At 64.4% G+C, this 14648-nt stretch overlaps 1 protein-coding gene across 1 annotated transcript in view; it reads right to left on the bottom strand.

The window, feature by feature from the left end:
* ADCY1 (adenylate cyclase 1) overlaps window positions 1-13918 on the bottom strand; it is a 112060-nt gene extending 98142 nt beyond the window's left edge. Inside the window, exon 1 of the mRNA XM_047850384.1 lies at window positions 13268-13918. Coding sequence (XP_047706340.1) covers window positions 13268-13918 — 651 coding nt within the window. The remainder of the gene's footprint in view (window positions 1-13267) is intronic.
* Window positions 13919-14648: the final 730 nt, after the last annotated feature.

Here is a 14648-nt window from a genome sequence, read left to right as displayed (position 1 = left end):
CCACGCCCTCCCTCAGGTCCAGGGAGTCGCCTGAGTCCTATGACCACGGTGCCCACGGTGACCTTGTTACCTCTGTGTGTCCCTATTCACCTCCATGTGACCTGCCCACCTCCGGGTGACCTGCCCACCTCCATATGACCCGTTCACCTCCATGTGACCCACTCATCTCTGTAACACCTGCTCACCTCCCTGTCATCTGTCTCCCTGCAACCTGACCATTCTCCATGTGACTGGGTCATCCTCGTGTGACCCTGGTCATCTCTGTCCCCCTAACCCACTGCCCCTCTGTAGCTGGAGTACTCCTTGCCTAAAGCTGGTGCAGGGCTGGAAGGAAATGCTTCTGTGATGCTGAACCAACCTCTCGCCAGGCATGGGGGGGAGGGGGCTGGTGTGGCCCTCCTGGGGGGCCTGTGCCATGTCCCAGTGACCAGGGCAGTGTCCTCTGCGCTCTCAGGCCATCTGCTCTATTTGGGATCAGCTCCTGTGATCTGTTTGTGGAACCCCTTGTTGGAGGCGGCAGAAGCCCGGCACATATGAAACCACCAAGGGCGGTTTTGCAGGATCAGTATTTAAACGCGTTCTGAGCGTGTTGCCCACAAGTAAGGTCCTGGGCACCCTTCCAAATTTCAAACAAGCACACGTCACTGCACGGAGCACGCGTCTCTTCCTGGGCAACAGATGGTCCGTCTGGCTTCTAGTGCCCCTCCCGGCCTGGGCTTCACGTCCTGGAGGCACGCCAGATGCCCTCCCGTCCCGGCTGCCCACAGCATCCACGCCGGAGCCCCGAGCCACCGCTCTCCCCAGCAGGCACACAGGCGGAGGACCAGGCCCTCGTGAGGGGCCAGCACCCACAGACAGCCCGGCAGTAGGGCCAGGAAGCAAGCCACATTCACAGGTGGCAGACAGCTTTTCCAGAAAGTAAGGCATCAGCTGGGCCCAGAGCAGGACTCAGAAAATGTGCTGTCCCCCTAGTGAGGCTGGGGCAGGGGCGGAACACGGGCTGAGGGGTAGACCATCTGGTTAAGGGAGAGGTGGGCAGCAGAGGGGGGGCATGCAGGGCCACCCCTCTCCACACACCTTTGTCACGCCTTCCCTCCAGTCAGGAAGCCCCCCCCAGGGAAACTGAGGCCCCACAGGCCAGTCACTGAGTGCCTGCCCGCCCTGTCCACACTGCTGAAACCCCTCACACGGAGAAGGAGTCAGTGTCCGGCAGGCAGGGTGAGGTGGGGGCAGAGATCTTGGGGTAGGGGGAATCCACACCCACATGGCCAGAGGCCTCCATGCCCCCCCACACACCTGCCTACCTGCTTCTCCTGCGTCCCTCACTCACTCCCACCCCCGGGGATCAGGGTCCCGTGGCAGGTGACACAACAGGCCACGCTGGCCCCCTAATCAGCATCAGTGACAAGGTCACCTGCTGGCAGGTGTGGCCCAAATGGACCCAAGCTAGGGAAAGGGCGTGTCGGGGTCCAGACCAAGCACCCCTAGAGCTGCAGGCTGGCCAGTGAGGGGGCTCCAATGCGGCTACCCCTCTTGGCCACCCCTCCCAGCCACTCTCTGGGTTTGAGGCCTCCCCGAAGGGCCAGCCTGCAGTGGTCAGCGCCCTCAGTCCCCACTCGCCTCCTCCCTGCTCTAAGGAAAGCCAGCCCCCAAGCCCCGGGTTCCAGCTGCTCACTCCTAGGGGCTCAGGGCCTCCAGGCAGGCAGGCGCCTGCCTCATGGCGCCATAGGCACGTTACGGCTGCTGCCCTCACGGCTCCTTAACCCCGACCCGACCCAGGTCACGCCCTGGGATGCTGCCCACGGGAGCGCTGGGCCTCGTGCCTGTGCAGTGCTCCTGCCTCAGTTCCTCTAGTGCTCCTCCAGCTGGGTCTGGGGGAGGGGGCTCAGTGAGTAAGACCCCCAGCCCACACCTCCGGAGTCCCTGGTACCACAGGGGCCTGGGCCCAGAGACCCCTCTTCGCCCAGACATGGGCTCCCCAGACATGCCAGCACCGAGCACGTGCCAGCCCTGGGCGGGAGAGGGCAGAGCTCTCCCTGCAGTCTTGCACCTCTAGCCTCAGCACACCCGCCCCGCGCACCAGCCTCAGCACACCTGCCCCACGCACCCATCCATCTACCCATCCATCCATTCGTCCATCCATCCACCCATCTAACCATACAAACAACCATCCGTCCATCATCCATCCATCCAACCATCCTCTCAAACACAACAGGAGCTGGGCTTTGGACTGGTGCCCACTCCAGGCTGGGCTGGCAGGGTCTCCTTGCCTTAGACAGGCCAAGCGGCTCCAGGAACCCCGGGGACCTCATGGGCCAACAGGGGTGACAATCAAACACCTACATCGAAGCACTTCTGGGAGATGAAAATGTGTGTGTGAGCTCAGCTCAGGGGCACACGTGGCCCACCCTGCTTCACACCAGCCCCGTCACACACATTTTCTCAGACGGGAGCTGAGGCCAATGGTCTGTCCAAGGTGACACGGGAATTACTGCAGAGTGACAGTGGTGCAGAGCCCTCGGTCCCGCCTGTGCCGGTAATGCACGTGGGTCACGGAGAAGCAGTCTCCGGTCAGGGAGCCAGCATCACCGCGAACAAGCAAACCTCCCGGAGCCATCCACCATGGCAACGCTCGCTGCAGAAAAGGCAGGGCACAGCATCTCAGACGTATCGCAGGTCCTGATCCCACCTGACCGCAGAGCACAGGAACCACAGGACCGCCCGGCTCGCTGCCTCAGCAAGAAGTCCTATTCCCGCCCCGTCAGCTCCACGGATGCTGATGTTAACAAAGAGACACAGCCTTGGGTCATCAGCGGGGCACAAGGCTGCCGGCGGAGACTGCAGCGCGCCAGTGGCCAGAGCGGCAGGGAAAGCCGCCCAGGGCCCCTCCCGTGTTCCCGGGGAGGCGGCGATGGGTCAAAGCAGACCCGCCCCATGGATCCCGGCAGACAGCGAGTGAGACAGGCTCTTCAGGGAAAGGGACGGATCACCTGGAGACAGGTGCACACGGCCCCCAGGCGAGCAGCGAACCGCCACACCACAGAGGCACCTGCAGACCCTCGAGGGGGCGCCTGCAGGGAGGGGTGGAGCTGTCCACCACGGCAGGCAGGCCCCTCCCCCCGGCTGTGACCAACTGGAGGAGACAGGCTCTGAGTGGAGTCGGAGGTGGATTAAAAATGGACAGAACTGGGTCTGGCACATGGAGATGAGACCGGTTCCTGCAGTGACCAGAGCCCCAGATCTACCCAGGAGGTTAAGGGCCACCACCCGGAGGGCAAAGGTGGGAAGGCAGCTATCAAAAAGCATGAGACCGGGGCGCCTGGGTGGCTCAGTCGGTTAAGCTGCCGACTTCGGCTCAGGTCATGATCTCGCAGTCCGTGAGTTCAAGCCCCACGTCGGGCTCTGGGCTGACAGCTCAGAGCCTGGAGCCTGTTTCAGATTCTGTGTCTCCCTCTCTCTGACCCTCCCCCGTTCATGCTCTGTCTCTCTCTGTCTCAAAAAAATAAATAAACGTTAAAAAAAAAAAAAAGCATGAGACCACCTTGTGTCTACATCCCCTCCCCCAGGAGGCTCGGGAGGGGGCTCCCCAGGCATCCGCTCTGCCAGTCAGGGGCACAGTGAAAACACAGGACACCACAACAGACAGCGTCTCCCACGACTGGGACCTCTCCCATCATTTGCCTCACTGTCATTCTCTTGGTGCAGGTGCTGACCACACCCCTCGTGTCCCCACAGCCAGCTTGCAAAGCAGAACATCCACCATCACTGGGGAGCACAGAGAAGGGCTCGCCAAGCACAGCCCCCCCCCCCCCCACAGCCCCGAGCTGGGATCACACGCCCTTGGCAGGGCCACCTTCTCTGGCCCTTGTCAAGTGAGCAGCTGCCACACATGAGGAATTCTGTGCACTGGCCTGTGTTTCATTGCCTGGCGTCCCCACTAGGCCTCCCTGGCCACCGCCTCTGGCCTCTCTGAGCGCATCTCAGAGCCAGGCCTTGACCCGGCAGCCTGGGCCCCTCCAGCCTGCTCCCAAATCTCTCCGTGCCACTAACACCGCAGCTCAGGGACAGGTGCCTCCCCTGCGGGCCAGCCCTGTTACCTACAGGACACGGCCCCCTGCCCCTGCCCAGGGTACACTCCCCGTCTGCACACGTATTTGTTACATAAACCGTTAGCTGCATGCATGCACCAGAGTGATGTGGGCTGTGCTGACCGAAGGATCATCTTGAATTTCACGATCACCGAAAATTTTCGAGATAAATAACCTAATCCAAGAAGACCCTTTAAAAACCACAGGCCTGGGGCGCCTGGGTGGCGCAGTCGGTTAAGCGTCCGACTTCAGCCAGGTCACGATCTCGCGGTCCGTGAGTTCGAGCCCCGCGTCGGGCTCTGGGCTGATGGCTCAGAGCCTGGAGCCTGTTTCCAATTCTGTGTCTCCCTCTCTCTCTGCCCCTCCCCCGTTCATGCTCTGTCTCTCTCTGTCCCAAAAATAAATAAACGTTGAAAAAAAATTTTTTTAATTTAAAAAAAAATTAAAAAAAATAAAAACCACAGGCCACTGCTGAGGGTGGGCCACACCTTGAAGGCCGAAGGTAAGAGGAACGTGGAGGCCAAACAGGGACCCGAGCTGTGTGGCCCCTGAGCAGGTGGGAAGCATCTGAAGACCACCTGGAGACAGCAGACCCCGAGGTGACTCCGGAGTGCAGAAGGCCAGGCACGCACTACTCCTAGAGTTTACAGAGCCCCGAGGCTAAGCCTGCCACTGCCCACAGTTACCAGGAAGGACACGGTGCACAGAGGCTGACACACAGCCAGGAGTGACTGTCACGTTCCAAACAGGCATGAACTCCAGCTCCCACTGAGCCATCCCCAGATCCCGGGGTGGGGGGGGAGGGGGGGGCTGGATGGGCCTTGGGGGTCCCATGGCTTCAGTGCTGCTGGGCTTGTTGAGAGCAGATGGCCTCAGGACAAGGGGACTCGGGATAAGGACCCAGTGACAAGTCCTGGGGAGTCAGGAAGTGCACACAATGCAGGGCTGCAAGAGGGGTGTGAGCAGACTGTTGAGACAGACAGACTTGGATGCAAGATCCAGACCGCGGCAGAGACCCTGGCCTCTGGCCGGACACAAGGTCGGGAAAGAGTCAGTGCTGCAGGAGGGAGCCGGGAACACCGGGCTCTGAGGGGCGCTTGGACCATTAGAGCCAACCGGAGGCCTCTGGAGAGGCTCATGCAGGCGGCCAGCACCCACCTGCTAGAGGAAGCGCAAGGTGACCCCAGCCCTTAAAATAAAAACTGCAAGAAAACAGGGACTGCCCTTCTGAGATCTTCCCGTCCTCTTCTATTCCTTCCTCCCACCTTCGGGGAGAGACCCCAAACATGAACGAGGAGTCCGCTGCGGTGTCATCTGTCAAGGTGACCAAGCAGTCCTCTGTCCTCATCTCCCGGGGGGCTGCTCCCACGTGCAGCCAGCAGCTGAGGGCAGCCGGTCCCCCATCCCCATTCCCCTTTCCTCCCGGAAAGCCCCCTCCCCATGTCTACACTACAGCTCTGTCCCGGCAGCACGGCTCTAACCAACCACAGTCAGGGTATCTCAGAGGCATCCTCACCGACAAAGCTGGTGCCCACACTGCATGTCCAGATGCCCTGCGAGGCCATTCATCCAGCCAGAAGACCACCGTCCCCACTCTGCGCAGGGGAGCCCTCAAACGGGTTTCTGGAGACAGGATCTTTGGAGAGAAGGCACACTTGGGGAAGACTGGGTAGGGGCACCTGCCTGGGGAGCCCCAGGGCTCCCCCCTCCACGGCAACCACTGGGACCAGAGGTCCCCACATCTTCCCACAGAGTAGCTTTCTCACATGTCCAGCCCATCTGATGACGCAAACCCACCAGTCCGGAGATTTTCCTAGGGTTCAGGATTTTTAACTCTCCCCGGGAACTATTTGAGCTCGTGGCCGCAGGTGCGCCAGAAATGGTGGCCACGTGGATTAGCACCTACTGTGCAGAAATGAGGAGGGAGGTGGGCTCAGGTCACCGTGAGCCCCCCTGGGATGAAGGCCACGAGTGGAGGGGAGAGGAGGCATCACCGGCCACGATGAGTGGAGACCCCACCCATCCTGGGGTCGCCTCCAAAGAGGCCTGGGCCGGGCCGGGGGCGCTCATAGTGGGCCCACGGAGACAGCTCCCACAGGAAAGAGATGGCCACAGCCATCCGGCAGGCCCTCTGGGACAACACCTGCACAGGTGAGCACTATCCAGCCCAGACAGAACTGCCCGCAGTGAGGCGGGCCACACCTGGATGGCCCAGTGAGCTGGAGGCTTCTCCCGAGACAGGCGGCGCAGTCCACATGCACGTGGCTGTGCCCGGCCCAGGGTCGCACTCGGGCTTTAGGAGGCAGGCGGTGACACAGGAAAGAAGCTGCTGGATGTATCTCATCCCAGAGAGCCCGCATTCTCGGTGGGGGTGGGGGGGTGGGGGGGTGGGGGCTTTGGAAGGGGATGTAACACACACCAAAATAACCAAAAATAAGTCTGTGCCTATTGAGACAGCACCTCAAAATTTAGCCAGTCACTGCACACCCCATACCCCGGGGTCACTGCACCCCCACCTCATAGTCACTGTACCCCCATGCCCTGGGGTCACTGCCCCCTCATCTCGTGGTCACTACCCCCCCACCTCGTGATCACTGCCCCCCACACCTGGGGTCACTGCCCCCCCCCATACCCCGGGGTCACTGCTCCCCCCCATCCAGAAGAATTAGGTCCAGGGTCCTGGGAACAGAGAAGAATCCAGGGAGGATGCAGACACGGGCCCGCCCCTCACCCCACGCATGGGGCAGCACAGGATGTGAGCCCCGGAAGCATGGCCTGGCCCTGCCTGGACTGCACTCACAGAGCACACAGAGGGGAGGGGACACAGGCATCCCGCCCCTGGTCACTCGTGCCCACGCTCGAACCTCTCACCTGACCCCCCACCCAGGCAAAGCCCAGGTGGGCTCACTTCATGGGCGGTCACCCCGTGAGGTCACCCGAGGTCATGGAGCCAGAGGGCCCTGGGCCCCGTGTCCTTCAGGATAGAACTCGGTACTACTAATTAATATAAGTATGCCCTGCGAGCACCCCCAAGCGTGTGCCCATGTGTGTGCAGGTGGGTGTCTTTGTGTGTGTGAACATGGACAAGTGTGAGGACGTGCATGGCACATGCATGTCTGAGTATATGTGCACTTGGTAAGTGTGTGTGTACACGTGTGTGCATGTGTGTACTGTGAGTTTGTGCACGTGTGGGTGTGTACTGAGGGTGGGTGCATGTGTGTGGGTGTGTACGTGTGCATATGTGTGAGTGTGTGCACATGTACGAGTGTGTGCACGTGTGCCAGACCTGGGGATGCACATGATCAGCACCGCCAGGTGTGCAAGGTCCCTTCTGCGGGCCCGCTCAGCCCCTCGGTGCAAACCCAGGTGCCCGCATAGGGGGTCGTCACCCAGGCCACAGGTCTGCCCCCCTCCCCCAAACACAACCGACAGGAAGTGGTGGGACACGCCCCGAGGACACTCCATCTGGACAGATGGCCTGCCGCCAGCATCCGGGGTATCTCTTCCAACATTCGGCCAAGACCAGACGCGGGTTCACAGAGCCGGAGAAAACGCGCAGGTCCCAGGCCACCAGCAGCTGGTGGGGACCAGAGGTGGCTCTCATCCCACTGAACACTGGGCCACAACCAGCAGACCGAAAGGTGCCTGAAGACGTATCCGCTCCTACAGAGCCATGGAGCCACCCGGAGGAAACCGAGGCACGGGGGTAAGTCCCCTGCCCGAGGTCCCACAGCCGGGAACTGCACCCCACCCTCGCACAAGCCCACCACCCCGTCTGGGTTGGGAAGCGGAACAAGGATGGTTCTGGGCTCTGAGTCAGAAGGAACACAGCACAGTTACCTGTCCCCCAGGGCGCTGAGCCCTGGCCCTCCAGACGTCGGGGGTGGGGGACAAGAGAAGGGTATCGCCGAGAGCCTCCGGGTTCCGGAAAGGGCAGCTGGGCAGCATTCACAGCAGGTGGAGACAGTGGCAAGCAGACACTTTCCCACAGAACCCCACTCTGGTCTGGGCCAGGCAGCAGCCCCCACGCCCACTCATGTGACCCCTGCTCCCCACTGCGTCCCAGGGGCCCCCAAACAGAAACCTGATCAGACCCCTCTGCTAAAAAGGCTTGAAGGGTGTTGGTGCTGTTTTCCAAAGAAACCGGAACTGCTGGCGTGCCCTGCAGCGCCCACCCACGTCCTTCCGCGCCCACCTCCCTGGCTGAGCCCAGCCCGGCAGCTGCAGCGCCATCCATCCAGGATCTTGGCTGGAGCACTGGCCTCAGGAAGTCCCCCTGAGCCCTCCTTCCACCCTGTCCCCTCCATACGCCTGCGAAGGTCACACAAACTCCCCAGCACTGACCACAGTCCCAGTTGCTGACTGGGGTCCCCCGCAGACTGCAAATCCTGGAGAGAGGACCTGTTCCCATGGGCCCCCTCCCCCTCCCCCTTCCCCTCCCCGGGGGCTAGCACCCAGGCATGGATTGCAGAGCTATCCAGAGAAGGTGAGTGTGCCCAGTCTGTCCCCGGCGCCTCCACCAGTCCACCAGTGGGGCCAGACTCCAGCACACGCACAGTCCCGGGGTCCTGGCACATGCTGGGGCAGCAAAAAAAGCATCTGGGACCACCCTGAGGGGAGCAGGCCAGAGCCCTGGCCTGAAGCTGGGTGGGTACCGTAGGTGTCCAGGCCCCTGCTTCTGGTCAGCCGATTCTGTTGCCCCCAGTGTGGGCCATCCCAGGTGCCTCTTCAGGTTAGGGCCCAGGGGGGAGGACAACACAAGTGAGTCTCCGAGGGACACGCCGGGTTGTGGGGAGGGGACCCAGGGGTCAGGCAGGCTGTGAATCAGGTGTTCCCTGGGGAATGCCCACAGGACGCAGACCTGGAGGCGTGGGGGAGACACCCCTTGCCACCGGGGGCTCACAGAGCGGTCAGGGCTGTAAGCCTGCAGGTGGTGAGAAGCCCAAAGTGCTAAGAGCTGAGCCCCGCCCAGCCACCAGAGGCCTATGGAAAAGAGGTGCCGCTGAGGACAAGGAGGCTGTCATGGGGGCACTCCTCACCAAGGCAGAGAACCCCACTACCCCCCTGACACCTTCACACAGCAGCGTTGAGCCAAGAGGACCCACCTGTCTTCCCCTTGCAGCCCCCACCCAGCAGCAAGGGGTCAGCCAAGACAGGTGGCTGCACCAGCAGGGGAGCAAACAGGTGACAGGGCCCAGCCAAGCTGGGGGAGGAGGAGGGAAGTACCAGCGGGGAGAGGGGCCAGCCTGGGCCTGGCTGGGGTGGGGGGGCAGGGGTTGGAGGCCAGGTCAAGGGGGTCCAGCAGGGGCAGTGCCCAGCTGGAGGAGGGGCCCTACTTGGTAAGGGCCCAGCTGTGACCAAAGGGCGGCAGGGGCAGGGCCTGTGGAGGGAGGGGCCGGGGAGCCAGTGCTGGGGGCTGTGTGGTGGTGGGGGGGGGGGAGCCACGGAGGGGAAGGGGAGGAGCCTTGGGGTGTGGCAGCAGAGGGACCAGGCGGCTGAGGGACCAGCAGGGGAGGGAAATGAGGGCAAGGGGAAGGGGGAGGGAGCGCCGGCGGGGGAGGGGCTCAGAAGGGGGCGGGGCATAGGAAGGGACAGACTCCCCCCAGCAGGAGGAAGAGCCGGCGTGTGGGTGGTGGGCAGGAGGCGCATCAGCAGCCTGGTGGCCTGGGCGCCCCCTTGCCAGCAGCACTAGGGTTCCCCCAAGAGCTCAGAGGAGTTGGAGGAGGGACACAGGGGGATTCCGGCCAACTCCCACTTCGCCAGAACGAGGGGATGGTGGTTTCTGTGGTCCTATCAGAGGTTCAGAAGAGGGGGAGGAGTACACTGAATAGATTTCACTTACGAGGATAGGCGACCGAGCAAAACCATTGTGCACAACACAGTGGACCCCATGTGGGCCCACTACAGCAATCTTACCCCACCCTGGCCCAGAAGTGGGTGTTTGGGGTCCGTGGGGGGTAGGAAGCTGGGGCTGGCAGGCGCACAGAGCCCTCCAGTGGGGGCACCCTGAGCCAGCCGCTCTCCTCCAGGCACACCCCTCTCCCCGCCACCACCCCAAGGCCTCCACCTTGGCGTGCACACACACAGTCCCCAAGCGGCCACTCTGTCCTCGAGTCCCTGAGTGCCACCACCGGGAGCAGGGGGCACATGTGTCCTCTCCCCCTTCCCTCCTCCTCACCCCTCCCAGCACCCCAGGATCCACTCACCACCCCACCCCCATACCCCCACCTGGGCCCCAGGTCTCCAGGCAGACCTCAGGTGTTCTGGAACAAAATGCCTTCAATTCTGACACATTGCTCAGTTAAATAAAAACAAATTGCTTAGTTTAGATGCAACCAGTGGGCAGGGAGCAGGGGCACAAAGAAGGAAGGGGCTCCTCCTGGGGGCTGGGCTGGGTGGGGATAAAACCGTGTCCCTAAACTCTTTCTGCCCCGAAGGCAGCAGCAGGCACCCCTCCCGGGAAGGCGGCCTAGCACCAGCCCCAATGTCAACTGTGCAGTCGTGGCCTCCTGGGTCCTCTTAGCCTCTCAGCCTGGGCCAGCCCGGGTTCCACAGGGTCCCCACAGCACATGAGCCACATCCCAGAGCTCCGCACAGCAGGGCAGAACAGGGCTGCTGCAGGAAACCCCAGAGCCTCCCTGAGGAGGGGCAGAGGCTCTGGGAGCCCCCACGTGAACCCCTCAGTGCCCAGAGCAGCACTCCCCAGCACGCAGAACACCCCATGCATGTGCAGTAAAGCCAACAGCCTGGCACAGACTGCCTCAGTCACCCCACCCCTGCACAGCCTCCTTTGGGCCTCCACCTCCGGCCCCCAGGGCTTCCACTTGCCCTGAACCAGACCCCGAGGAATACAGGACCATCCACACACGACTACCCTGCAGGGTAGCAGGGACACTGGAGAGCATCGGCAAGAAGCAGGGGACGGGCCTGACACATGGGGTCCCACCTTCCCCACCCCGCCTCCAGGCCAGGCTGCCCAGCTGCCTCAGGACAGGTTGGTCCACACCTGGGGGACACCCAAGCCCTCACCAAAGCTTCTCTGCACCCTCCCCATCTGTTTGTCCACATCGCCACCACCACTAGTGTTTGTAGACTTGAACAGGAACATTCTGAAGAAGCCCAAACACAGTGGAAGCAGAAGACTCTGAATACGAGCTGTTCCAACAGATTTCCAACGGCGCCCCAGCCCTGCAGGTGGGGAAACTGAGGCCCTGGGAGGGACGGGGGCGTGCGTTGCCCTGCTGCGGGAACCCCTGAGGATCCGGGCTCCCTGGATAGGCTCCCCTCCCCCACAGATGCAGGGGCCCCTCTCATCCTGGGGGCAGAGCTCCCTGTGCCCAAGGCACCTTTGCAGACTCTTTCCTCTCCCTGAATTCTCTAAAAGGAACAAGCGGAAGCTACGTAAAAAAAAATTGTTTCAGAAAAAGACAATAGTACAGCTTTTCACTGAATCGACTGAACCTCGGGTACCCCAGAACCCTAGTGGCCCTGGCCCTGGGCCTGTCCAGGTCAGCTCGGGACTGGCACCACCGGGGGCTGACCTGGCCGCTGGGCCTCCCCTCTTGTGCTGGCAGGGAGGCTGTCGCGCTGGGGGGCCTGGCTGTGGGGGCCAGACAGCCAAGGGGTGGGGAGGGCTGCGGGGGAGGGGTTCAGGAGCACCTCCTGAGGCCGTCAAGCAAGGGCCACATGCTGCCCACGAGAGGCCAGAGGGAGGTGTGCTGGAGAGCCCTGTGGGAAGGAACCCCCTCCCCTCCCTGCATGCAGGCAGCCCTCTGGCCCTCTTCCCTTTTCTCTGCCTTACCTCTGTCTCTGGCTTTCACCCCTACTTTCTCCCTCTCTCCTCCCCACCTCCACAAGCCCCTTCCTGCCCCCCCCCCCCCCGCACCTCAGCCTCTCTGCCAGCTCCCTTCCCCCCTTCCCTCCTCCTCACCACCCCCCCCCCCCCGGCCACGTGCTGGCCTCTCTGGGCCTGAATGCAGGTCCAGCATTGTGCTCACAGCCCCTCTGACCATGTGGGCCCCTGCATCCCCTTCGGGGGGACACCTCCCTCGGTCCCTGGGTGGTCCCTGCATCCCCATCCCTCAGTCCCTGGGTGGTGGATCCTGGTCCTGGGCACCCCCCCAGACTCCCCTGTCTGATTCCCTCACCTCCTCCTTCTTCCCAAGCTTGCTCTGTCCAGCTCCCCTCACCCCATCGCCCCCACCTCCTCCATCTGCCACATTCTCTCCCTGGATGGGCTTGCCCACCTCATCGGATTCCCCCACCCTCCTGCCAAAACGCCACCAGAGACAGAAACAAAACCCTCCTTCGGGGGCCCTCGAAGCCCCTGTGGGCTGGGCTGGGCTGCACTTCCCCCACCCCACCCCCACCCCTCCCCACCCCCACCAAGCTCTGAAAGCCCCACACAGCAAAGACATCTGCCTCCAGCCTCCAGGGTCCTGGGGCCCAGGGAGGAGCCCCGGGGAAGTGGCAGCCTCCTTGTTCCCACTAGTGTCTCACCAGTCCGCCCAGAAGGCAGTGACAAAGTTCAGGCGCTGCCAGCCTGGGTCAGGCCAAGGCAGCGCGGGGGTGGCAAGGACCAAAGCCCCATTCGACCTTGGCAGACGTATCTTTCTAGACCAGAGACGGGTCCGTAATGGGTGCCAGAGTGACTGGAGAGGACCCAAATTCTCGTCCCCTCCCCACATCCCTGGGGTGCCGCAGGCCGGGAGGGGGACTCTGCACGCGGTCCAGGCGCGCTGGAGAGGCGCCCGGAGCTGTGCGCACAGCCAGCAGGAGCCCTGCCCGCCCCGGAGCCGATCGCGCGCCCACTTTCGGTCCCTCCTGCGGGATGTGTGCCGCCCAAGAGCGGCAAACCGGGATCTGGCCCTGCTTGGCCGCTCCCCAGCTGCCTGACCTTGGGCCAATCCTTGCCCTCTCCACGCTCGCGTCTCCACGCCCCACACCCAGGGGCGCTTTGTGGACGGTAACTCGGAAAAGAGGCGGGCCCTCGCAGCCCCCCACTGCGTCCTCAGCTCGCTGAGTGACCTTGAACGCCCCCCCCCACACACACACACACACTCGGGGTGTCAGTTTCCCCACCTTCCCAGTCAGTTGATGCGCACTGGGCTTCCAGTGTCCCCAGTCCCTCCCGGGCAGGTGTGCCCCAGACCGGACCAAGGGCGCGCGGCGGCACTTACCGTCCTCCAGAGACGCGGGCGCTTGGCGGGTACCAAGGTGGCCGTGACCAGCAAGTGCGAGGCGGCCACCACGAGCCCGAAGCCGATGGCCAGCAGGCTGCGCACGGGCAGCAGGGCATAGGACACGAAGGTGACCAGCAGGAGCTGCCACACGCCCTGGTCGGCGGTCGCCGGCCCCGAAGCGGCGCCGGCGAGGGTCCCCGCGGGGCGGCCGAGCGCGAAGGGGCAGCACAGCAGCGCGAAGGTGAGGCTGAAGAGCAGCGCCAGCTGGCCGACCTGCTGCAGCTGGGGCACCTGCAGCGAGCGCACGTTGGTGACCACGAGCAGCGCCAGGAAGAGCACGCAGTGCGCGGGGTGCGAGCCCCGGGCCAGGCCGGCCGCGGGCCCCGGCGCGCCCAGCAGCTCGGCCAGCGCCAGCGCGCCCGCCAGCCCGCTGAGCACCGCCAGCGCCTTCAGCGTAGCCGCCTGCTCCAGCCGCAGCGTGTAGCCGCGGAACAGCGCCTCCAGCTCGGGGCACGCGAACTCCTCGTCGCACGCCCGCAGCCCGCGCCGGCCGCCCGGCCGGGCCGCCCGCTCCGCGCCCCCGGGCTCGCCCGCGCCGCCTCCGCCTCCGCCGCCGCCTCCGCCTCGGCCGCGCGGCGCCCCCGCCATCTCAGCGCCATGCGGCGGCGGCCGGGGCGCCGGGGCGGGCGGGCGCGGGCGGGAGGCGCGGGGCGCGGCGGGCCGACTCGGGGCGCCGGCTGCCCCGCGCGCGCGCGCGCCCCGAGCGCGTCCCCGGCCGCCGCCGCGCCTGCGCACTGCGCCGCCCGCCCCGGGCCGCGGCGCTCAGGCGGCCGCGCTGCGACAGCCCGGCCGAGCGCCGGGCCGAGGGGCCGCGTGACCGGGGCGCCCCGCCGCGCGCCGAGCCTCAGTTTACCCCGCCGGGCCGTGTCTTGGGGCGTGGAGAATGCTAGCGTCGCGCGCTGAGCCCCGGGGGTGGGGGGAGGAGGGGGGAGTTGGGGGCAGCCGGGGTTGGGGGCGTCTCCCCGCCCACTGTGTGAGTCCCGGGAGAAGCAGGCCCCTCCGCTCTAGAGGCGCCCTGGGGGCGGGCCCCGCGCCCGGCGGCGCACCCCGAGGACCCCGGGGCCTACGACGCCCCCTAGCGGGACCCTCGCGCGGCGCGCTGGACGCGCGTCCCGTCCGGGGCGGGGGCTGCGAGCCCTGGTAGCCGCGGCCGTGGCCTCCTGGGTGCCCCGCGAGCCAGGCCAGAGTCCCGGCAGGCGATGAAGCTGTAGGTGCAGGGGTGGGGTGGGAAACGGCGCCCCGTAGGGGGGACGCTGCAAACAGACGTGATGGCGGCACGCATTCTCCCAGCAGGAGAAACGCGACCGTGGGTCCCACC

Source organism: Prionailurus viverrinus, chromosome A2 (genome assembly GCF_022837055.1).
Source record: "Prionailurus viverrinus isolate Anna chromosome A2, UM_Priviv_1.0, whole genome shotgun sequence".
Lineage (NCBI taxonomy): Eukaryota > Metazoa > Chordata > Mammalia > Carnivora > Felidae > Prionailurus > Prionailurus viverrinus.
This window is presented reverse-complemented; position numbering and strand designations above follow the sequence as displayed.